General features: G+C 36.6%; 1 protein-coding gene across 4 annotated transcripts in view; it reads right to left on the minus strand.

Annotated features, from left to right (window-relative positions):
* HEATR5B (HEAT repeat containing 5B) overlaps positions 1-26,435 on the minus strand; it is a 55,870-nt gene that overhangs the window by 27,393 nt on the left and 2,042 nt on the right. For all 4 annotated transcript variants that reach the window (XM_051783019.1, XM_051783017.1, XM_051783018.1 and 1 more), the window contains 21 exons: positions 25,541-25,708; positions 24,914-25,125; positions 23,288-23,396; positions 22,190-22,339; positions 21,528-21,699; positions 21,030-21,187; positions 20,281-20,530; positions 18,568-18,723; positions 16,918-17,168; positions 16,347-16,458; positions 14,989-15,141; positions 14,597-14,696; positions 13,781-13,890; positions 12,676-12,839; positions 10,427-10,602; positions 9,082-9,187; positions 7,454-7,644; positions 5,719-5,878; positions 2,803-2,992; positions 1,542-1,711; positions 3-147 (listed from right to left, as the gene is read on the minus strand). In XM_051783019.1, coding sequence (XP_051638979.1) covers positions 3-147; positions 1,542-1,711; positions 2,803-2,992; positions 5,719-5,878; positions 7,454-7,644; positions 9,082-9,187; positions 10,427-10,602; positions 12,676-12,839; positions 13,781-13,890; positions 14,597-14,696; positions 14,989-15,141; positions 16,347-16,458; positions 16,918-17,168; positions 18,568-18,723; positions 20,281-20,530; positions 21,030-21,187; positions 21,528-21,699; positions 22,190-22,339; positions 23,288-23,396; positions 24,914-25,125; positions 25,541-25,666 — 3,361 coding nt within the window. In that variant the 5' untranslated portion in view covers positions 25,667-25,708. The remainder of the gene's footprint in view (positions 1-2; positions 148-1,541; positions 1,712-2,802; positions 2,993-5,718; positions 5,879-7,453; positions 7,645-9,081; positions 9,188-10,426; positions 10,603-12,675; positions 12,840-13,780; positions 13,891-14,596; positions 14,697-14,988; positions 15,142-16,346; positions 16,459-16,917; positions 17,169-18,567; positions 18,724-20,280; positions 20,531-21,029; positions 21,188-21,527; positions 21,700-22,189; positions 22,340-23,287; positions 23,397-24,913; positions 25,126-25,540; positions 25,709-26,435) is intronic.

A 26,435-nucleotide genomic window follows, 5' to 3' on the forward strand; every position in this document is an offset into this window, starting at 1 on the left:
ACTGATGCCGCTGTTTTCTTTGTCTCCAGTGTTTTTTGCTAAGCTCATGGCATATTCACATACTTCTGAGGCTTCCCTCTGAGCAAGCTGTCGTAAACACGCAACTGCAGCCCGGCGAAGCAGCAAGTGAGAGCTGCACAAATGAACCTAAAAATCAGAACCATTACAGATGAGTGAACTGCTGCACCCCAGTATCAATAAATCAACACTGCTAAGGACTAAAATCATTCTACTTTTCAGTTTTATGCCCAAGTGTGAGCTGCTGGGTACCAGGTCCTGGAAGTTCAGAAGTAAGCACTTTTGATAATATACAAATATGAAAATAAAGCTGACATACATAGAGCTGTTACCTGGCTAAAAGAGATAAAAGCTTAAATATTGGAACTACTGTGCCAGTGCAATTCAGGTTAATTACCATTTCCAATCTGCTATACTCTAGTAGTACTATGCCTCATAGTCTCCTATAGCTGTAAATCATATTCTTTTAAACAAAAATCCATCATCTGGTGCACCACACATGACAGCTATCATAAAAACTTCCATTTCAAATTTGTAACAGAATCTTACAGCAGTAAGTTCTTAGAAGCCTCTCAGTAAGACAGCATCAGATTTCTTTGCTAACCAACACTGGCTTTTAATTCCTTTGAATCACCTCAAGTGCAAGCAAATATTTTTCTTTTGGAAGAAATGTGCATGGTCTCTATTTTTCTGAGAGGAAGTAGCTGCACAGAGAAGTGTATGTTTTTCCACAGTGAAAGAGATGAAGAGTGCTCTTTAAAAAACTCTGATTCTTTATTTATCTTGGGATAATTTGTTTTTAATAAACCAAACACACGTTTGCTTTCTTGGTATTAAGTTACTATGTGGATGGAAAATGCTTTCCTAAATGAAAGGATTGTATAGTTCATAAAGCATTTTAACAGTAAATCTATATTCGACATAGGAATATACAAGATTTTACTCCTGAAAAAACAAGTAGACTTTAAAGAATTTCTAAACATCACACTGAGGTTGTTTTAATGGAACTAAAACACAGTACATTTGGGAGATTTAATTAATGTAAAGAGTATTCCCTGTTTCAAGTTACAAAACAAGTAACTAGAAGTTATGAAGCCAATGCAGGAAGAAGAAATTAAAACTAGAGTGTAGAACTGTACAGTTTAATTTTAATACCTGGCATTAATTCCATTTAAAAGCGAATCTGAAAAGTTTGCTAATGCGGCAGGGAAGGCAGACCTTGCCTACATATTTGCAGTATGAAGAAATGCACGAGACAACTCAGAGGAAACCCTATCAAACTAAGTATAATTTGAAAGTAAGGAATATGAGAAAAGAAAATGAAAATAGCATCTGCTTAGCAGAAAACAAACAGGAAAAGGTTTCAAAACAGCACTAGTTATTCATGTATGAACTTCATTGTCTGTAGCATTATGCTTATTAGATATGGGTATCCCTGACATCTTGCTAAGTACTTCCCCTTATCCTGTGCTAAACACATGCATAAAACTTTGAGGAACAAAAGGGATGCATTTTGTACTCACGCAAAGACTGGGAACCAGACTGGACAGGTTGACATGCCGTGGTGCAAACATATGAAGCTGCTGAAGACAGGATATGGCAGCTGCCTGAACAAGTGAGTCTGAATGGTCTTGTGTGATTGCACATCCCACCAAACAGGAAGAACGGATCGTTGAAATTGTAGCTCCGTTACCTAATGATGTAATATGATATCCTTAACACAGCAAAACTTTTGTATGGCAACTGTAAAGTCTTTGAGAAGCTTTAATGCTTCAAAGCTGACAGATTAACATGCAATTTTTCTGAATTCCCACAAAAATTAGAAACACTACAGTGTTTCAGTATCTCTTTTTTAGCTCAGTTAAACCATATCCTGTCCAAATGAAATTCTGGATTGATAATCTCCAGTCAGAAATATTTAGAGACTATCTTCCCAGAAGATCAAAACATTATCTCAATTTAGATTCTAAAAGTCTCTTTCCTTCTATATATATGAGCAACATTTCGCGCACTGAACTATTTCCTAAAATATCAAGTAACTCTCAAGCTAGCATATATGTATGCAGGCAATTTTAATTAACATACAAAAAACATAAGTTCAATTAAACCATCTAGAAATATTTCATAACTAGAAACTTAAGTCCAGTTATTTAGAGTTAAAATTTCACTAGTAGTTGGCTCTCTGGTAATGCATCAAAGACTATCCCATAAATATTCCTAAAAATCCCAGTTAGACAAAGTTACAAATCTGTGTTTTTAACACCTGAGGCACAGAACTTCAGACACAGTGTTTGGCATGACAAGATCTTGGTCTCTACAGTAAGGTACAGTGATGTAAAGATATCAAGAATGAATGGAAATGAGCTACAGTTCACAATATTATCAATTATTTCAAACTTAAGCTCTCGCCATCATTTAAAAATAAAATAATCATGTGTTAAAAAAGCAGAGGAAAAACCTTGCCTTATCCCCCAACTACACAACAAAAACATACACAACAAAAGCAAGGGTTTCATTGCTTATGTACCAAGCAAATTTGCCATTAGCCAGAACACCATACATCACTTCAACTTTTTTATATAAATCTCTAACTGCAGTCAAAAAAGCCCCAAGCAGTTATAAGTAGCATCAAAAGTGAGGTTGCTCGCAGGAATGTAACCAAATTAGTCAACATCACCTGCCACCATCTGCAACTAACAAAAACTTGTACTCTTCCATTTAAGATTACAATATCATCTTTATACAAGGTAGATTTTTTTGTTCTCTCTTCAAATTCCCACTAACCTTGCAGCTCAGGCCCAACAGTAGTTATTATAGCTCCAAGACATCGGCCTAGGCACTGATGTACTTCTGTATGCGATGGTGGGACAGTTAAGAGCAGAGTAAGAACCAGAGAAAGCGTTGGCTCCACGTACCCACGGTACATCGGTCCACTAGAATCTACTATCAAGGCAAGTGAATGGAGGGACCAGGTCTATCAAAAACACAGAGGAATATTGTTTTAGTAATGCATTTAGGAAATTAGTTTTATATGCAGATGGAGCCTAGCTCCATACATCCACTCTTAAACATGTCTAGTTACCTACTCTGACTCCAGAAGTGTTTCAAAAGTCTCAGGAGCTCAAGCAATCACCTGAGTTTAAACATCTCTAACATACTCTTTGGTTATCAGCAGTTCTGAGGACAGTGGAGATAAGATGACAAAGAATTTGAGAAAAAAATATTTTTAAGCACTTTCAGGAAGAAAAATACAAACACAAACAACATATCTACTTAAAACAAAAAGGAAAAAAGAGAAGTGACTCAAGGCAGGAAAAAGAGAGAATCATTCCACTGTAAAACTGGATGCAGCATCTGAAATGGGCAGCTTAGAAAGTCCTTAGTGGGAAGTGCCTTTTACAGTCCAGTAGGAACTGATTTTCATGACAAATTGAAAGGCTTAAAAGCATTTTCTAATTTTCTTATTAGAGGCTGCAAGAGAAGAAAGCAGCGCTGTTCAGTCAGTGCACTACAGTATGAGGAAAAAAATGGTTAAAGATCGGCCCATTTCAGTTGCAAGATGAGTACATAAAAGAGCAAAGTAATTCATTGCAATTGCCAAAGCAAGAAGTGTGCAAGAGGACAGTCCTCTGGAATATTGACATTTCACAGGAAAAAAATTCCACTGACAGACCTGAAAACATTAGCTATCTCTCCCCAGCTCCTACTAAATGATCTTATTTTACAATTTTCTTACAATAAATACATGAAAAGACTATGATAAAAGAATATTACTATTAAAAAGCTAGACCCTCAGGAATAAGCTTGAAAACCTGCTTTTAAAACCGCTCCTTTTCAATTGTCTCTAATGCAATCCAAAGATCATTAGCACTAGCAATCATGTAACTACTTCTACAGTCCTAACCCCATGGTAGCACATTACAGCTTATCCTTCCATTCCTGTAAATTTCCATTACTCATATTTCCATACAGTTTCTGTATATCCACACTGATCTAGTGAGGGATGAGGTCTAAAAGCTTAGCTTTGCCCACCAGCCTAGTGCTGTATTCTCAACAGAAAATAAGGTAGATATGAAAGTTCCACCAGGACTTCCACTTCATATTTTACTTCTTTTTTTTTGTTCATAAAACAATAATCTTTCCATTTTTGTTTTTAAATGAATGGTGCACAATTATATTATATGAGTTACCTACTCATATATGAAGTTAGTTAGATATGCAAAGTGCACTTACTGTTACCTTAAGTAAACTAGGGAAATTCAAGACTTTAAATTGTATTTATAGATTTTTTTTTTAAAAATATTATCTTCAAGCAAAACTAGGCTTGTTTTCCCAAGTGATAAGCTTTGTTACTTTGATTTCTTTTTTATTGCTCTGAGAGAAAGAAATAAGAAGGTACTCTAACAGTTTAAACCAAGGTGAAGTATGATTCCGTACAGTTAGTGGAGGCTTCAGCTTCTCAATTTGTGGGTATAAAGTGCCCCTACTCATGGGTGGCACACAACTTCCTGCTGCTAAAGTTTAATAGTCACTATTCCAGATAATCATTTCCTTGCAGTAACTTGTGAAAAGAATGACAAGGAGTTACCTATTATATTATGCAATTACACCATAACCTTTGACGTACAATAATTAAAGACAAAACACTTGCTTTTACTCAAAATAGGTTTCTTTTTTCTTTTTTTTTCCTTCTGAAGTAATTCTTTTAGTGCTTTTTTTCTCTGCTGGAGAAAAAAAAAATCAGCACTTTTCTCTCTAAAATTCAACTTCTTACTATAAAGACACATGTAGTGGTCCATCTAGCCCTCTCTTCTTTTTACAGCAGCAGCCACAGACACTTAATGGAAGTCTTAAAAGGCAGACCGAGACACTGACCTCTCCTATTTCTCTTGAGAGATAAGACAGCATTTTCTCCCAATTTTCCAGTATTTTCACTTTAGAAGCGTTCTGAACTGTACAGTGTCTATACATACTCAGCAACTCCAAAAATGTTACTCTTTAAACAGCATGTTTAGTCCCCTTTCTACTCTACCAGCAACTTTTAGCAGTCAAGTTGTCCTCTTTTGAGACTTTACATGTCTATAGTCCATAGTAGATAGAAAACCCTTCTCGACTTAGGCTTGTCTTAGACTTAGCTACTACTAGTTCCCCTTCTGTCCCCTAACTGCAGTTTAGCTTGCAACAGATTTCTGTTTTCATAATATAACCTCCCAAAGATGATGTACTGCCATACTGCATATGTATCACATATACAGAAATTACTTGACAAAGAAAACTACTGCCTATCACCTGAGACTCCAGTAACTGATCACATGTTGACCATTAGCCAGTTATTAAAATTTCTGTTTAGGCAGCTAAAATAAAACTGCTCATTTTGCTTTACAATTAAAGTCAGTTAGGAATATGATCACAGTGTATTACTCTGGCACAGCTGACAAGCAGACACTTGTCCATCTGAATTAATGTGACCACTTGCAACTGCCTCCCTAACTAGCTATAAGGTTATGGTTTAATTGCACTACCTTTTTGGGATTTTGTACTATAAGAGTTTATAAGGAAAGTTGCACTTTCTTCATGCTCCCTGGCACATGCTACATGTCTTACATATCACAATGTCTATTAAAGCACAGAACAGTAATTTAATTGTTAATTTTCATCCTGAACATTTTAAAATAGTTTTGCAGTGATTGCTTTTTTTACCTGGACTTCAGGAGAGGTTCCATCCTGTGCCAAAGCCAAGAGAATACTGACACTAGTTTTCAGATGCTGTCCAGAACCTATTCCACCAACATACCGATGGAGACAGCCCAGAGCCAAGGAATGGCCTGTTCTTGATACAACGTCTCGAGCAGATTTTAACCTATCAACATTTAAATAAAAGCAAATCATATCATTCACTAGGTTCATTACAAAGAACCTTTGAAGTACCATAAGAGTGCAAAAAACTAACAGAATTTTGCAGGCCACCCTAGAAGAGCTAGAGAAGCTTTAACAACAAAAGCAAAAACAATATACTTAATCTACATTGCTATTAACCCAGATTACATAAAAGACAAGTAAAAAAAAAAGCTATTTTAATAGCTTTTTTCTTTCTTTCTGATCAGAACTTGACATTTTGGATGAAGAAGAGTTTTGGAAGGATGTAGAAAAAGAATTGAGAGTTTACCAGTGTTTCCCAGCAGACTAATTTAATAATCAGAAAAGTCATTGCTAAACTACTGCAATGAAAACGGAATCAAGAATGAAAAGGAATTAAAAATAGAAAAATGACAACACATACTGATAAATGACAAAGAAATCCACAGCTACATCTTCCACTACAAAGTATAGGTTTTAATATAGCTGTTTTCTTCTACAGCTGATTTCTATGACTTTTCCATTAAATCATTTTAATTTTTTTTAAATACCGAGCCTTTTATTAATGAAACTAAATCAGAACATATAGCATTTTGAATGATCTAGTTGTATGAAGCAGTGACTTATTGAGTATTTTCCACAATACTTCTGCTTCTGAATGCATGTCACATATATAACTCAGTAATTAAAAACCTTTTCAGTGGGTGGGGAAGAGAGATAAAAAGATTTCCTAATTAGGACAAAGAAGGATTTTTTTTCCCCTGGTTGTCTGTATATTAGATACATGCATGCACTTAGTCATCAGTGAACAACAAAGCAAATGCACATCTCAAACATACAAAAATTACTTGACAGTGTCAACAGAATGACAATCATTAACAACTTTACCCTAGATAAGAAACCAAGAAAATAGTCCCAGGAATAGAAATACAAGGGAAGACAATAAGCATGATGTACTTTATTACGAAATAAAAGGAGGAGAAAAACTGAGTTGCCCAGAGGTAGGAGAGCTGGACTGAGGGTAGGCGCATGCAGCCTGACCAGCCAAAAACATGGGCTGCAGCCTTGAGGCAGTTGCATTCTCTTTCACAAAGAGACTGATGCCTTAAATTTAAGTACAAAATTGGGAAACATATTGTCTTGTTATTTCTACCAGACATCTTTCTAAAGGCCCAAGATAAACAACAGAATACGAAAAAAATATGGGCCAGTACATAAGTTAAATCGATGTGTAAAGAGGATGTTTTAATGAAACACAACCACTATCATACAACTCATATTTCAGACATACTTAATGTAAGCTGTGTTTATCTATCTGAAACAGCTTCATAACCTTCAAGTGACTCCTCAAAAGCTATCCTCTGGTATCATTTCACATCCCGTGTGTTTAACAACTCAGCTTTTATTCCTCACATAAAATAAATCGAAAAGAGAAGAATCTGTTTGAAGGTTTGTTAGATCTACATAACCATAGCAAGCAACCATGAAGAGAATAATCAATATGTAATTTAGAAGAGGAATCTTCCAAACTATATTAAATTATAATTTTATTTCCTTTTCTGAATTAGAATCGACTTACTTATCAAAACTGTACTGAGCCATTCTAGCAATGAAAGAGGCTTCTCCAACCACTTGAGCCATTCTGCCAAGAGCTTCGCCTGCTGCACATCTCAAAATAGGGTTAGGATTATCAAGGGCACCCATTACAAGCGTCAGAGCAGATTTGCGGACTTCTTCTGGTCCTAAGGTGCTTTTATTCTCAGCTAAACCCTACAAGAAAAAGAAACAAATAACAACATTCGATGTAGGGGAAAAAGGGAAGATATATTTGAGACCTTCAATTAAAAATTGTACCCTTTTGCTTTTGTTATAATTTGTGGTAGTTCATCCTAAAATATATTGGTTGAAAACATCTAAAACTCAATATCAACAACATCCTGGATCTTATGTTTGCCAACACTCTACCTATTTCACACACAGGAAGATGTGTTGCACCAACCTTTTTTATCAAATGCATTATAGCACACCCTAGTCCTACTGAATCTGATCTAGCTTTACACAGGACACCTCAGAAAAAAAGAGAAGCTTTAAAAATCTAACAGCAACATCCTTCTGTCAGACAGGAAAACCACAGCTCAGTTACGTTTCTGCAAGAATCACTTACACTGAAGACATCTTAGGTACATGAAAATATTTTTTTCTTAATAATCACATCTTTAAAAAACGTTTATACAGCCTCTTAAATGAACACTGTACAGAACAATAACACTAAACACTGCTTCTGCAGCTTCTTTGGTTTCCATATTTCATTAATAGGTACATCAACTTTCAAGAAGTATTTTACTCTGGGAAAAATAATTCAACACATGTAAAGTAAAAATACTGCATGTATTATAGAGGAAAAAGTCAAAGGCTTTACCATAGATTGTCATTTTCTGATCTGAAGTCCTTATTTCAGCTCAATTTTGACAATTTTTTGACCATTTGGCATGGCATGGGAGATTCCAGAAATCTGCCCCAGAATCTACTTTTCAACTTGTAGCAACATAGTTCACGTTTCTAAGAACAATGCAAGAAGTGAGGTGTTGTTTTGCCAATGTATTTTGCCAATCAACCAAAGACATGAGGCTTCAGCAACAATCAGCTTAAACAAGGCAGGCATTATTTGTGCTTGCTATCTAGCTTCCTGACTTGATAGTGTGAGGCTGCATTTCCAACTGTAGCTAAAGAGCACAGAGCTGTAGCTGAAGTCAGTGGGACTGCACACAACCATCTAGAATTCAGTGCAATAGAATTCAGCAACCAAACTGTAAACCCAATTATATTTGTGTTTTTGTTTCCACAAGCCTCATCTGCACAGTACTGAGGGGGTTTTTGAATATATATGACAAAGTACTTAACTCCATGAGTCCAGTGCAAATAAAACTACAGGACTGATAATTAAAAGAAAAAGTGTTAAAAAAGAAAGTCTGAATACTAGAGAACGTTGAATACTGCAGAATGCTGACTACATGAGCCTCATTTCTCCTCTGTGCCGATACACGCAGACGAGAGCTCATACTAATATCTGGGAAAAAAATGCAATTTTAGTATTTTCAAACTTTTGAATGTTTGAGTGGTAACTTTAGCAATGGTTCTTCTAACGGCTCTTTGTATTGAATACAAACTGATGAGCTTTGGCTTCCATTACAAGCTTACAAGTTTTACCTTTAAGGCACTAAGAACAGCTGTAAAGATATTAAGCTGTACAGCTTGCTGGCGAACACCTTTAGCCTGCTTGACACATTCAGCAAAGTGATCCAACATCTGTAATCTAAAACAAAGGAAAGAACATAATTGAAGTGATAGCCTTTCAAAATACAAACTAAAACACAGCTGATAAAAAAACACACACAACAAAAGGACCTTTCAAGTTCAGTCACAGAATTTATGCTTTAAGGGTTGCAGAAGGTATTCACTACAGGTAGAAAGAGTAGAGTTATTCTGAACATCCCTTTGCTGGTTCTTTTAGTTCATCCACAAATTTTTTCATTTCCTTTTGAATAAAACACCACCAAGAGGATGTAAGTCCTCAGGTGCATTTGGTTGTATAACTAGAAACCAAAGAGGAAAAATGTTGCCTTTCCACTACCATTTAAAATAGTGTTACCCTCCATATTCATTTTATTGTTCCTATTGTTTTTCCTGTTTAAACTCCATTCCTCCCTCCACTTCCACCCAGAAAACATACTGGGAGGAGGAGTGTTCCTTAGAAGATACCAACAACAAGAATGTAATGAATAATCTGCGTTCTTAATAACTCAGCTGTTTTGCAGCTAAATCTTTTCATAGTTAACAACAGATAAAGATCAAGCTCAATTGATGCAAGCTGGCCCCAAGTCTATCCTGCCCTTGCTGCAAAATGAGGTTGACTGCTAGGAAAAAACTGTTGCCATCAGGATTGTACTGAAGGATGATTTTACTTTGAAATGTATCTTAGAGCTGCTTTCACTGTGTGCTCAGTGACAAATTAGCTAAACTGAATGACAAAAGTAGTCCTGACAATTCATAACTCTGTAGAGGTAATGCAGAACACAAAGGAAAATAAGGTGAATTCCATTTCCTCCTTTTCATCATGCATACAATTATCTGCTGAGTATAAATCAAATGTCTCAGTTGTGGGAGTCGAATGAAATTCAATGCATGCCATTGCTGTTTTTAAGGCTGAAGTTAATTGCAATGGGTACTTTTGCAGGAAATTTTGGTTGCAGAGATATTACTACTGTTAAATGCAGTACAAAAAGAGAAGAATCTAGTCTCAACCTCTGAACATTAATCTTCAAAAGTGATAAAACTGAGGAAATTACCTTATTTCTAAACTGAGTAGACATATTCTGGAATCCTGAGACACAATGGACACCAAATAGTAAACTATGAATTTAAAGGCAGTTGATACCACAGTCGATTCTTATTTCAGGGGGAAAAATACAAACAAACCAAAAAAAACACTAACATAATAGCATCCAGAGAGTAAGGCACTAGGTTCTGAAAATTAACACTGATGTAAACTGACCTGTGTTTGTAGGACACATGAGGAAAAACCACGCCAAAGAGAGCCACAGATGCATCGATGACAGATACTCCTAAAGGAAGGGGACCAGGTACAGCTTCACCAGCAGGGATGCGCAAATAAATAGAAGAGGGATCATGTTCCAGAGCACCACTTCCAGATGCACTGTTCGGCTGAAGCTGCAAAATGCCACATAACATGAATACCTCTGAATATACCTTTGCACATAAAACCTGGAACTAGAGATAACCAAAACACATATGCAGTAGCTTAGAACAACAAAACAGCTTACAAACACCTGAATGCAACTGCAGTGCCCCCATGCAAACACAGTAGTATTTACAGGGTCAGCTGAATCCTGAGGGGTCAAAGCAGTTAACAGCTGGATAAATACAAAAACTATCACTCCTGGTAGTGAGAGGTGGAAAACAGAGAAAAGCAGATTAATTCTGGTACTAATAGTAGCTTCTGAATCACTGATTATGAAGTAGCATTTCATAAAAAAGGTCATTCATATATACAATAATATACAATACCGTATATTAAATGATCAGTTTTGGCTATGATGTAGAAACAGTAGAAAACAGTAGAAACAGTACTAAAACTACTAATGCTCCTATCCTCAAGAAAATACTTTCTAACCATCATTCCTTCAGGAAAACCAATTAAACAATTATCTATTTTCTCTGAAGAAAATTTTATATTCCTGTCAATTATTTAATCATGAAACCAAATTTGAATCCAGTAGGTCTATATTCTTCTTAAAGGCTCAGAAAACAATAGCAAACATTTGTTGAGACCTCTCTATCACTAAAACAAAATGTGATCAAGCAGAAGAAAATCACAGAATTATAGAATGTTAAGGGGTTAGAATGAACCGTAAAGATCATCTACTCCCAGTCCTCTCTGCCATAGGCAGGGACACCCTCCACTGGATCAGGTTGCTCAAGGCCTTATCCAACCTGGCTTCAAGCACTGACAGGGCTGGGACATCCACAGCCTCCCTGGACAACCTGTCCCAGTGTCTCACCGCCCTAAGAGTAAAGAAGTTCTTCCTAATACGTAACCTAATTTCCTCTCTTTCAATTTGTACCCATTACTCCCTGTCCTATCACTACAGTTCCTGATGAACTCCAGCTCCCCTGTAGGCCCCCTTCAGAAACTGGAAGGTTGCTAGGAGGCCTCCCGACAACCTTCTCTTCTCCAGGCTGAACATAGCCAAGTTCCTCAGACTGTCTTGGTAGGGACTTCATGGCCTTCCTATGGACTTGCTCCATGTCCTTCTTGTGTTGGGGACACCAGAACTGTACACAGTTCTCCAGGTGGGGTTGCATCAGAGCAGAGTAGAGGGGCAGAAACACCTTCTTGAACCTGGTGGCCACGCTGCTTTTGATGCAGTCCAGGATTTGCTTGAGTTTCTGGGCTGCAAGTGCACAGTGCCAGAATCCTGTGACATACTACAGATCTTCACTTACCAGCAGTGCCATGGTTTTACAGGTAAGAGGTTAACCAAAAAAAAAAAAAATGAGGGGAAGGAGCATCCCAGAAACCTCTGTGGATTGAAGACTGCACTGGAAGTCCACTATGTCCACCACAACAAACAAAGGAAGTTTATAAAAACTTTTTTCTGCTTTGACATGCTGCTCGTGCCTCAGAAACAGCTTCCCTTTAGTTTCTCACATTTGGTATCAGCCTTAGCTTTTGGACCTGCTGCATCAAGCCTTCTCAGAAACCTTTACATTATTATATGGGCTGTTGCAGAAGAGGCATTTTCAGCCAACATCATGTCAACATTTCCAAATGAAATGCAAGATTTCATACTACACCTATAAAACCAGTTAAATCTTGTTTTCTTGTAACACCATTTGCGATATTGATATTCTGACAGCAATTTTTCATTATAAAACATGTTAAGTGGAACCTACATTTCTCCTGGTTCAGAAAAAAAAACATATATATATGAGAACAACTGCTAGACTAGGAAGATTGGGGGGTGGACTGGGAGTGTTGGGTTGGGGTTTTTTTTAAGAAATTAGGCTAATTCACTAAACACAACCCTGTGAGTAGCATTATGCAATTTATATCTCAGCTGTGGGTAGTTTTTTAAGTACCCTGTAGATGGAAGAACTTATATCTAACAAAGCTCTGAAATAAGACTAAAAACAAGGCATGAAGCTTCAGTTTTAAAAGGCTTCCCCAAACACACATCACACAGAGAGGGCAGATAATTCATTATTCCAGTTTTTTATTACCTGATCTTCAATTGACTTATGATCCGTTTCCTGCAGCCAAGAGCCAAGCAAAACACTATCATCATAATGACAAAGAGACCTTAAGAGTGATGTGGTTGTATTAGCAGAGTTGTCTGTCAAAGTAAATTCTGCTACCAACTCTCGAAGCAGCGCATTAAATGATCCTAAAAAGATAAATATTAAAAAGAATCATTGCTGCTTCTTAGCCAAAACATTCCAGCTATTGATCAAAAGTTACACATATACCATTACTTCGATTTTAGAGGTAGAGAACAGAGAAGTAAACCCAACAAGACTAGAGTTGACAGCAAGGCTTCAAACAGAACCCTAGGCTCTCAATTCCCAAATCATGGGTACCCAAATACCCAAAGAATGGATAAGGTTGAGAACCACTGGGAGTCATCTAGTCCCAACTCCCTGCTCAAGCAGGGTCCACTAGAGGACATTACTCAGGATGGTGTCCTGTTCTAAACAACAGATTGGGTCATTCCTTCCAGGACAATAATCCAGATTTTGAAAAAATTTGCTCATCCACATGCTCATGTAAATTTAATGAAATAACAAAAACAAACAAAAACCAAAAACCTAATCTGTCAGACCCTGTGACAGTGCCTGGTAATTTAATAATAGTAGATCTGTCTAATACAGTAAATCAGGTAAAAACAAACAAACAAACAAAAAACAGCTCAAACAAAAACAAAAACACAAACAAAAAAGCAACACTGAAACCAAAACTAAACCTTCATTGTCACATCTGTCTTTTCAGTATACTAAGAAAACATGAAATAATATTCTCCATCTTTTAAGTAACAATGACTTAAACCACCATTATTGGATCTCAGAGCACAATCTTCATATCTCCCAATCCTATAAACAGGACCATAACTTTTATACTGTGTTACTCTATGAATGTTTAGCAATATTCATTCTCTGTAGTTATACTGTCAAGATGACATACAGAAGATGAGGAATATAGTACAAGATTCTTGGAGATTCCTAGAATCCTATTTTCAATCGTATTTGCTTCAAAGGTAAACACCAAAAATACATCACAAGGAGCAAGCAGAATTTTTACTTTATTAAAAATTGTTAAAAATGTATGTACCTTCATATGTCTTTGGAGGCAATAAAGCCAATATATCATAAAGTCTTAAACGAACCATAGCTGCACTAGCTTTGAGATGAGCTCCATGGGCTTTAATTACTGATGGAATGCTACAGAATTAAAAAAGAAAAAGAGACAACCAGAAATGCTGCAGTTACTGAAAAGAGTATTTTCAAATTTCTTTTCACAAGATATATCTCTAGCCAAGGCAAGAAAAAATTGTTCAGAGAACTACCCTGGACATCACTCAATTATCAGTACATTTTCAGAAGTAATTGTACAGAGAAGACTTTTAAAAGAAACAGAAATATCAAAACAACAAAACCACAACACACGCTGCCCTAAATCAGTGAAATGCACCTCCTCAGAAGAAAGCTCTATTTTAATTAGGGGTGGGGCAGAGGAAAGGGACAGACACCAAACCACAAAACCAACTCAATTCTATGTTTTATTTTTATTCTGTAAAATGCTGAAAGTCTTTTCATTAGTTCAATTTATAAGAGAAGAGCTTTTTAAATAACATCTAGTATACCAGTATCTTAGTTTTGTCATTTCTTGCACAGGGATAAGCAAACCATGAATTCAAAAGCTCACTGAACTGGAAATCAAAGCACAGTTACCAAAGTTACCAATGTAGGCCCTTCAGCAGTAATAATTTTACAAAGCTAAAGACCACAAACACAAGGATAAAAGTTTTTCTTCAAAATGGATGTGCAGCAACAGTGCGGTACTATGTCAGAACATGAATTAAAACAAATTAGTTGTAGTATTTCAAGAAAAGACAAAGTGAATAAAGAGCAAAAACTGCCTACTTACTGCGACATCATTGTCATGGCACATTCTATGGGTGTCATCAGTTTCCTGATCACATCCTCAGTAAGCAGCTCAGGACAGTGAGCAACAAAACTTCTCATAGCTAATAACAAAAAGGTTTAAATTAAACTTTCACTGAAACAAACAAATATAAAACATAAGCAAGATACAGATCCTAGGAGAATATCAAAAAAGCAACAATTAAAATGTTTATTTAAAGACTGTATGATATCCTCCAAAAACTGTATGCCAAAACCAGGTCACATTGATGAAAGTCTGACACATTTTACTCATTTTCAAAGAAAGCAGGAAAGTTACAAGAGTTCTCTCTATAATACTTGGGATCACGTTTTGGTTTACTGTACAGGTGTAATCTCAAAGTCTGAAATTCTTACCACACAGAGCTCCAGCACGGCCTTCCAACGTTACTTGCCAGGTAAAAGAATCTCCTCTCGCCTTCTCTGCTTCCAGCTCCTTCAGAGAACGTGGAAACACATTTCGCCACAGCAGCAACATCTTAGGCAGATGATACCGAACAACAGAAGGACCTGTGCAAAAAAAATTAAGTGACAGTATAATAAAAACATGTATTTAACTGAGTGTGAAAAATCTGCTATGAAGGCTTTTGCTCTTTGAGCTGTTTTTGTCTTATTTCACTTCTCCTTTTCTCCCCATTTGAACAACAAAAACCAAATTAAATTCTTTCTCATTTCTAGGTTAAAAGTGTGGCAAACAACTACTATACTTTAAGTCTGCTTCTTGATATCAGTACCAAAAATATAGGAAATAGGCTATTCTATACACTACCATGTCCTATGGAACCACTGCCAACTGCCTTTTTACTATCTTTTTGACTTCAAATTTTTTTATGTTACTATTTTGAAGGCAAGTTCTTTAGCCTACCATAACTTGTCCAAAAAAGGAATATAAAAATAACTGATAGTTACTGATTATCTAAATTACTTTAACAGTCGAATTTTTTTCTAAGCTTCTAAAAAAGGTCTAATGCAAGTACATTAAAAATACGTTAGAGAAAGATAACCAAAATAGGGATACACTGTTAGAAAAACATGACAATAAACTGGCAAAAAAGAGACAATTTAGAGAAATGAGATTAAACATAAAATGGTATTTTCTGAGAGATCAAAATACTGCAGAACGCATTGAAAGTTTATCATATTTTCCAGTAAAATAAAACTCAAAACAGAAAAAAACAGTACTACCACAAAATTCAAGAGCACACTTGCAACCTCTCAAAATACAGTTTCTGATAGTTCTGTTATGGCAGATATGAATGTGAAGTTGGGTCTTTTAAAAAACTGAAGGGCTTTTAAACTAACAACACTTTGAATCAGTACTGTTGCCTATCTAGAGGTACACATGCAACTTGTTGGAATGCTCATTGCATTTACTTACGGTCCATTTCTTCTGTACCACAGTATTAAGGAAGGAAGACTATGGGCAATTTTGCCCTTTCATAGAATGACTAAAGGCTGGGTTTCTAAAAACAGATTTATTTTTTTTTTAGGTATGGCACCTTCTACTATCCTTCAGCTTACATAAACTCTAACACTTCATCTCTCCCCAGCATAACAATACTACTGAAATAAGTGTACGAACACTGTTTCTCCTATATAAATACTCTTGTGCTAGATACTGAACTGATTATGTGTATAGACCATTTGCCAGAGTGGATAATCAGAAATGTTAGACAAGTTTCAAATAAAAGAAAAAGTAGACCATTTTTACAAACCCAAAGTCATGAGTGCTCCAAGTAAAAGCCATCCAGCTTGAGTCCGCTGCAAGGAGAGCCTGCTGTTTTGCGCAGCAGTTCGTAACAGATCCTCAGCAATACTGACCACCATCTGCACCAATGACAAAACACAAGAGATTTAAAAATATAAATGAAACCACTGCAAGCTACTGCTACTTGTTCACTCTTATAGACTATATACAAAGATGTTCTCAAATCATTTAAGTTGACCTTGGAAAAAGAATGAATGCACATTACATTTCATGCAGATGATTAGTGCTTTTCATATGACAATACAGCCAGAAATATTCTCATCAACAGTTATTTCAGAGATTTTCCAATATTTCAATTTCTCTTCAGCAAATTCAAAAAAGAGAGAGGAAAACAGCTGTTAAATATTGCAACTGAGATACTACAAACATGTACTCTGGCCACAACTCTCACGCTAGGCACAAGTTTAATTTCAATAATGCTTTAACTCACTAGCATGCCACACATTTCGCAAAGCTATTACTTGTAGATAAAAAGGTATCTTTTAGTACACTCAGAGATGAAACACTCATTATCTCACCTTTCCTTTGGCATGAGGAATACCTAGTGGACACTGATGCACACCACCTAACAATGCAGCCATTGCAAAACTGTAGCCACTAACAGCTTCAGGGGAGGTCTTCAGATTGTTGAGTCTTTCTGCACATCTGTCTAAAAATGGAGTCAACTGAAAAGGCAATGCCACGGCTACACACCGCAAGCACCACGCCGCAGCAAGGCGAGCAGCCATGCTGGGATGAAGAAGAACTGAAGTTACTGTCTCCAACAGACCTACAGAAAGGAGAGTTTACAGTCTTTAACTTATGCTGGTTTTAATACACATAGACAAGTAAACTGAATCAATACTAGATAGTCAATGTGAAAGTTAAGAAAGTCAGAATTAAGAGTACTTGAATTTTATGACTTTGCCTTTTCCTTTAATGAAGGAAAGAGGTGTTATTAGCATTATACTGCTCCACATCAGATTCTACCAGCAAAGTTGGAGCTGTCAGAGTCACAGAAGAGACTTCTACTTGAACACTGAAAAGAGGTAGCAACGTTTTATAAGGAAACAGGCACTGGATGTGATGGTTCCCACAATGTTTTACACACATTGCCAATAACAGAGCAACAGTAAGACTATCTTTGGTTTTGTTTCACATTGAGCCAAGCATATGCTACAGATGTCACTGACTGCTGTACCCTGCTTTTGACACAGTGCTGTCTCCTCTGCATCACGTTTCCAGCTTTCTACACTCTACAGAAACCTCTGTGCTTACTTAATCCCACTTTCTGAGTCCTTCAGTCCAATCTGTCTCCACACCAAGACCTTCTTTGGTCCAGATCTTGGAAAACTCTTACTTCAAACCCCCACTGCTGCTTTATCTCTTGCTTTCTCTTGAGTCAGTGAGCAATTTCTACCTGCTTAGTTCACAGCTGCTAACAGAAATAATGCTGAGATACAGTCCCCTCTATTCTCATGGGATGCAGCAGCCAGAAGGAATAAATATGGGCGGTCTCCCCCACCCCACAGCTGGCACAAATCAGTATGAGAAGAATATCATATGCATCAAGACAACAATCTGCACAATGAAATAACTAAAAGAGCTTGAACTTCCATTGGAAAAGACCATAGGCATCCACAAACTGAAAAAACTTTTAAAACTCCAACACTACAGCATAAATGTGGATTCAGATACTGAAACAAACAAGAAGAAAATCCCCCACAAACCCTAGTCAACTTAAGACAAAGAACCACTTTTTTTAAATGGCACTACCCACAGCTTCACCTGAACAAAATACTTTTGCCTCCCCACAGAAATTTGGTATTTAAAGGCAATACAGTTTTCCAGGAGCAAGTATTTCAGACCTTACACAGCAAAACAATGCATTTCCTATAAAACCATTATTGTAAACAGACCAATACCAGAAATCACAACTTTACTGACCCTAAGAAATAGTTTCAGACAGACTCCAATCAAAACAGCTGTTTAATACTTTGTCAAACTTGAACTAAAGTTAGGGTACTAAAAACAATGAGCTGGACAACTGTAGCTACCCAGAGTGCTACAGGAAGTGCCAGCTTCACTGATTTATTTCTTATATATTCATTCATTATTTAAGTAGATTTAATGATATTTCATATTCATTGCTCAAATGCCTCACAATCTATTTCCATTTATTTGCATACCTATAGAGGGTTCTTGAATAAGGGGAGATGCAGTGGCATTCAGGCTCTGAACCAGACTACCCAATTCCTGGAGGGCACACACCATTACATGCTGGCTTGCAGCTACATCAGCAGCTCCTGATTTATTTTCACTGTTAGCATCATTCACTACTGCTTCTGCAGAAAAGAAAAACAAGAGTATCTTTCTTAAGTACCATTTGAATCACACATGAGCTGCATAGGACAGAAAACGACAGTTTTGTTCTGATACCAACCCTATATTAAAACAAAATCACAAATCTGGTGATAGTGAGAACTTGCAAAGTGAACACATTCTGGAAGGGAATAGTTTTATAGCTATCAGCCAAACACAGTCATCCAAAGACCATAAAACACAGTTGCCCAGCAGTTACTATGGGTGGCAGAGCACTAAAATTACAGCATTAACAGCATAACACAGCAAAAATAAGTATACAATACACAAATGCTGTATATGTGTATCTACACACAGTAACAAAAAAAATACAATCTTGACATATCTAGGTTTTGTATACAAATTTGCATGCATACACACTCCATGATACTGAGACCTTTAGTAATTAATTAATCACAATCTCTAATCATTTTAAAGATATCCAACTGAGTTCCTAGATCCCACTGCAGGTTCTTTCTCCTACAAAATATCCCAGAAGCAGCAACTGTCTATTCAAAGAAAAGGCGCTTTAGTATCAGCTTAATGTTTGTGTGTCTACTACAGGACAAATTTAGAAAATGGTCCATCTTATATGAAGGGAAGCTATCATTACCAAGTAAAAACTATCAATTTTTCATCAAATTCATTGGAAATTCTCAAAAAAATGAAATAGTTCTTCCAACCAGCCAAATACACAATGGAATTTCCTGCAACTTTGATAAGATGGCAGGAAGAGTAATTTCTGCAACTGTTTCCCCTCAGAAGTAGCATTTTTAATAGTCTTATTTTCCTGGAAGTAATACTTATGGTAATCAGAAGCCTTTTAAGGTTCCATACTTACCCTATCAAAAAATAATTATGAGAAAAACCTGCAAAAGTCTCAATATCAATTTCATTTTCATAGGTTAAACATTGCTTTAAACTCAAATTAGATGACAGCAGAAAAGGATAAGAAACAGATGCATGGTAAATACAGGGATGTGTAATTCCAATTTACTTTTTAAATCTTCAGCTCAAACTAATTCATTTCATAGGAAACAAATGCCAAGACAATTTTGTCAGCCCTCTTAGGGATTACATATTCTGCAAAGTTTAGCAAAGAGATCATATTTTTCTTCTCTAATTCCAATCTTCAGATTACTTGTCTCAAAATCCAATTGGCTGTTATGGATGTTAGCAGCAGAGACATAAGGACCTAAAAGATCCTGCCCTACCTTCAGCACTCCTAGTAAAGAACTCTGCATGACTTTCAATACAACCTATTCCAAGACAGATGACACATGCAGATTTTTTTCTACCCATTTCATTCTAGGCTTTCAACATTGCATTTGCTATCACAGGATAACAAGCCAGCTTTATACAATCACTTTTCAAGTAAAACTTACATTTTGGATAGCATATTTAAACAGAATGCAGCTGAACTATCATTTACCATAACAACAAAATTGCTCCTCACAGTAGAAGAAAGGTGAAAAATGGCTAACCCAGTATAATGACAGTAACTTTAAACTGGTCTCAAAATAAAGAAAAATGGTTCTCACCCACTGCCTTCATTTGTTTACCAATGGCTTGACATATATCTTTGGCAGCTGCAATCTGTGCTTTCTCCCCGAGTAAGCTGCCCACAGTTGCTCTGAGGATAAATGACACGCATCTTCGAGAGTAAACTGCCTCCACGTGGGTCTGAGTTGCACGAGGATGGGAGACCAGATCAAGTACATGGGACAAAAAGGTAGCAAAGTTGCGCTCCAACCACTGACCTCCTAATGTTGTAACAAAGACAACGTAGGCCTGCAAAATTCAGAAGTCACACAGATTAAAGTCCAATTAAAACAGAAAGAAAAGACTATATAAGACTACAGTTATACTTGTGTATTATGCAGCACAGTAGCAATACCAGTTAGTAATAAGCAACCCTAATCAGTTAGGCAGTATGAATCCATGCAGTAGCCAAGTCTTTGTTGCTGAAACTATACAGTAGCCCCTGTACTGCTATGTATACTATGAAGCATAAAATACTCTCTGCATGACAGCAAGAAAAGCCAGTTCATCACTTTAAATGTGTCTCTTTCTAAAAAATTTGAGAACACAATGTAAATAATAGCAGCACCATCAGTGTGTTACAATTCAAAATGAAGACCTCGTGTACATCTCCCAAAATAGGTGAGTCAAACCAGACTTGTAAGTTATCAACAAATACAGAAGAGTGTATGTTTCCTACTAAAAGGGTTACAACTATGTATATATAATACATATAACATAAATGTCACTTAATTAAAAAGTTACAAACCTGGGTAACACCAACTCGCACTTCCCTATTGACAGATCCTCCTACTTTTAACATCTCTCCACCACTCTTCAGGAAACCAGATCCTCCTCGCAAAAATCCTGTGGCCATGAGCTCCAAGACCTCCTCAAGCGTGGCTCTCTTCACATTTTGTCGCATCACTTTTGGAAAAAGGGAAGTAACAGTTTGATCCCAAAGTTCGAACCAATACAAGCAATGATCTTGAAACCAGACTTATTGCAAAAATAAATCTACCCAAGATTTCAGATAAAAATTTGTTTTCATTCTTAAAAAATAAGTCACTTTTCCCAAATGGTTTTTGTGACTACAACAGATATTCTGCACTCTTTCCTCTTTTTAGTTTATTGTTTATAAAAACAAATAATCCACCTACGAGCTCTCATCTACTGGAACAGCAATGTGTTGTGCAACACTGTCATGTAACATGGTACTGAAGATGCAGTCTGCCCACTTAGACATGGAATCCAGAAGGGTTTGTACCTGTTGCTTGTTTTGGTATCAGTGCTGTAGCCATGACTGTCCCCAAAAGCTTTGACACTGCAACACGTACACCATAGTTTGAGTTTTCCAGAGCTTTGAAGCACAGGGTTGCAACATTCTCTAGTTCAGCTGTCCACATAAACACCGCTTCATTCTGTAATTCCAGCAGACACTGTAAGAAAAATAGATTTGCTAAGCACCAGGAGACCTCCATTCTTACCTTTCACGTAAGTATCAGACTGCAATTGTCAGGTTTATTCAGCAAATATTTTAATATGAATATTTTAAGAGTTAATTTACACTCTCCCATATACCAAATAACTTAGCTGAGTAAACAATCAGAAGAGTCATAGAATAGGCTAATACATAAATAAAAAAATTAAAAGAAATCTCAAAGAAAGAAACATGTTACGAAAAACCTCTCCCACTGAGGCTCACAGTTAATATATTCTATCTCATACATGTTTATGAAGTGGGGAATACATTACTACAGTACCTGTGAAATAAATCAAATGTCTGCGCCTGCGGTATAAACTAGGAAGAACTTACCTTGCCCAACTAATTATCAAATTTCCTATCATACACAACAGGTCACACTTCAACTACAGGTTCTTCACAGTCACAGTACAAGAGCTTCCAAGGCTAGTGAAAAACACACCCACCTTGGCCACAGCACATCGTACAGCCATAGACCTGTCCGTCAGCAGAGATCGGGCATTCTTATAAATGTCACGGTGACAAGAAGCTGCTGCTCCTCCGAGTCCATTGAGGACTTTCTGCAAACTCATCAGAATTTCACTGCGGCCCTGAGACTGCACACACACAAAAACATTTATGCAAAAATGGGGACACAGTATATACTAAGAACCAGCTGTATACTTATGCATTTTCTTGCTTCTATACAGGAGTATTTTTTGAAACACTGACAATGAAGGCATATGTAACTGATATCTAGCTGATTTTAGACAGCAGTAAGCACTACATACAGCTTTACTAAAACTCCCTGTGTTGTCACATAAATTAAGATAAGCCCAGGCAACCCAACAAATTGGCTCTAGACAAAATGCTTCTGTCCTGTCCCACTATTTATCTGCTGCAGACTCAGGAAAAAAAACAAAACACCAGCTGATATAAGAGAACAGGAAGCTCAAGTAGTTAACAGCTTCCTTCTATACCTGCACACAGGCAGGTACTTACAGTTTGAGGACACACACACACATAAACAAATAAATTATCACATAGGTACAAACAACACAGCTGAAGAAAACAGCAGCCAGGTCAAGATCCGCACAATCAGTATTCCAACTTGTTCCAATATAGCTATTTCTATAAAATCAAACCTACTGACAGCCCAGGATACATTCTCGCAATATCATGACATACTCTCTCTTTTCAGGGCACAATGTATCCTGCTCACATTCAGAGTAACAACTTTGCTGCAAAACTTAAGTATTTATTACTAATTTTTAACAACTGAATGTTTATTCAGGATACTTGGGCAAAAATGCTAACACTGTTGTTAGAAATAATACATACAGTCATTTTGCAGTTTTAATTACTGATGCCACTATGAAGCAACTACTATAATATTCATATGATAAACTCAAAACTTTCTGCAGTAGATTTGATACTAACTAGGTAAGTGATTTGCCTTTATAGATGTAAAATAAAAATAACCTAGGCATTTTGGCAAACACCTTTGGCGGAAACAAGTTTCAGTTTAAATGGAATCAAGATCACACAAATAATCTGCAAATTACCTCTGCACTTTTCAGAGACTTTAAAAGATTATTCACAGTTTCTGGAAAAGAACTACCCAGCATTCTGCCCATTTTTTCATAAAATGCTCCAACACACGCCACAGCAGCCCTATGAAAAAAGACATTAATTGGTGTACTCTTTTTCTGTATTATCTAAATGAAGACAAACAAACAGAAATGTATGTTTTAATCATCATTGAAGAATAAAAATCTGTTTATTATCCACTACTTATACTGGCTGTTCATTTAAACAATCTTTTTGTTTAGCAGCTTCTAAGAATACAAATGTATTTGAAGGGGTATTATTACAGGATCTACACACAGAATGAAAAGTTCTGGAGAAAACAAAATATGCTGAAATCTCAGCAGTATTAGGTCTTTTTCCAAGCACCTGCAAGATAACTCTTACCCTATAATATATCCTGACACATTTCTGTAGATACTGAATTATATGGTTTTTTCAAGACTAAGAACTTAAAATGAATAAATTATTGCATAACATAAGAAAAGTTATAGGTACTGTAAAATCACTCAATCCATAAACAGTTATTTACATGTTTTCCTTGCCCTGCCATTTAAGATTAGGGATATTTAATTAACACCATATTGCAGTTATATACACAAATTGTTCCAGGACAATCACAGAAGCAGCTCCTGAAAACATGCACTTTTTCATCATAAATTAGGTTTTTTTTAAATCTGTAGTTCTTGGCTAAATGATTTTTTAGCAAAGCTATATTACAAACTCATTACAGACTCCTCCTTAAGGGGCATATCTCCATTAAAAAAACTGCTGGACTACCACTTGGATAGCTTAAGTTTCAGAGCATATATACAGTACAAAACCCTCCCCACTTATACAAGTTCCTCACAGAGCTGCACCAGCTACAAACAAGAACAGTGACTATTTCAGACTTTATTGTTAAATCCTTTTTTGTTGTGATAATGTCCGAAAGCAAGACCAAATTAGGGTTCACTAGACACTGTGAACATATGAAGCAGTATGTGCAGGAAAGTAACAAAACCAGTTTCAGTGGAAGTTTTTTGTGGCATTAACCAAATTCCTACCATCAAGACTGCTCCTATGAGTAAAGACAAACTGTATCACGCATACATACACACACGTATCCAAGTATAGAGACTCTGCTTGAGAGACCTGTGTGGCATATCACAGTGGAGGAATATAAAAGGCAAGATTTGATAGGGAAAAAAGCTTGAACATGTGATTACAAGTCTGTGGGCATAGATAATGCTTTGGTTTGACAACCTGCAGGTTCCATCTTAAATGGGGTACTTGAGTGCAATCAGCAATAATTCCACTGATGGAAAGTCTTCATTGCATTACTGCATTAACTGTTATCCTCTCCATGCCATAAGCATGTGAAGAAACATAAAATAGTGCCTTGCCTAGAGCAAGACATTTCAGACAGCTATGTATGTGTAACCTTTGAGTCCTGCCCTGCACAATCTCAATCCAGTGCTTTTCTTGCTATATCAAGCATCTGTGAACCCCAAATAAGCACACAAAATATAAATAAACATAGCATGCACATATATAGGCAGATTGTTCTGTAATATCCAGGACCACTTAAAAATCTCCCCTTTCCCTAGTAATATTAAACATACAGTTTTGTGGGCAGGTAGGTTGCAGTATCATCTTTGCTCTTGATGATGTCATTACACTTGTCAAGTGTCTGAAAAACAGTAAATGTGTCTCCGATGCTGTAGAGAGCAGCGAGATTTTTTGCAAGCAGCTTTCGCGTAGGTGGCCCAGGGGAACTGCTGATGAGTCCTGTTAGCTGTTCTACAAGTTTCTTCTGTTTTTCCTTGACATCTGTCTGTTAAAGAGATCAAAAACAAATAAAAAAGTCATTTAATCCTGTGTCTTGCCACCAACACCCAAAAAAACCTAGAAGAGATTGAAGTAAACCTTATACCACTCCCAATTGTATATAATTTAGCAAATTGCTTGTTTCACAGAGATTTGAGATACATTCAATAATAGCAGAGACAGATGCTAAATGCTCAGAATTAGCTGTTATCCTATTTGAATTTTACTTTTTCAAAATACTTACTACTTGCCTACTGACTGCCTACAATTAAACACTTAAGAGCTACAAACTAATACAAAGGCTCTTCAGGCTGAATCTGAAACCATACAGTTGTCATCTGGCCATTACCTGTCGACTGTCTCTGGTATGAAATTAATATAAATGCTTTACAAAGAAGCGGGGAAAAAAACCATAAAATTACCTTGTTGGCAGCTACTAGCACTTTATCCAAAAATCTTAACCACTCAAAGATAAAGACTGGTCTCTTTGCTTCTGTGATTTGAGCTAATGCTTCCTCATTCAGTAACAAACTGTGAGCCAGCTCCATGACAGGTTAAATTCCAGTTTTATGTAAATTTGTGTAGAAACTCTAAAATAAAAATGTAAATATTAGTATAAAGTATAGTACATTAGTACAAACCTTTGAAAATCACATTAAAGTTTCCAGCTTGCTTAGACTTGTCTTAGCTAAGCAGTCCCAGATAAAACCTACACACATATTTACAAACTGAGTGCATCCATTAGTATTTCAGGGAACAGAGTTGTTAGTTATAAAAAAAAAGCACCTATGGGCAATTTTAAGGTCCAAACTCAGCCAAGAAAAATACATTTAAGTCCCCGTTTAAAGAAAAAAAGTACAAAAGAGGTAAAGGAGTCATCTCACTGTCTCCTCTTACATAAAAGAGAATAAAGATTGTCCCAAATCAAGACCCTTGAGCACAATCTTGAAGTTTGGGCACGAACCCAGCCACCTCCTCAACACCCTTCAACAGACAAGGTGTGAAGATGAGCCTACCACAAGTAGGAATTTCCACCTATCACAAATTTGAGAAAGGCAGGAACAGTGATATTATTTGGCATCACAGACCTAAGATTCCCCAGATTCCACTAGCCTTGCTTTAAGTGCTGTACAAATAAGCCCTCTGAAACCTAGCAAGCCTTAGGTGTGACAGCCTAGAATACAAGCAGCAGCCAAATGACTGCAAGAACTCCCCAGCAGGCAAAATACTGCAAATCAAACACCAGAGATCCTGCTCAAACACTGAATGGTGGGTAGCTCCAAAGCATGACCAAAAGCATGCTGTCAATGTAAGCAA

This window comes from Manacus candei, unplaced genomic scaffold (genome assembly GCF_025592945.1).
Source record: "Manacus candei isolate 608988 ecotype Guabito, Panama unplaced genomic scaffold, ASM2559294v1 h1tg000017l, whole genome shotgun sequence".
Lineage (NCBI taxonomy): Eukaryota > Metazoa > Chordata > Aves > Passeriformes > Pipridae > Manacus > Manacus candei.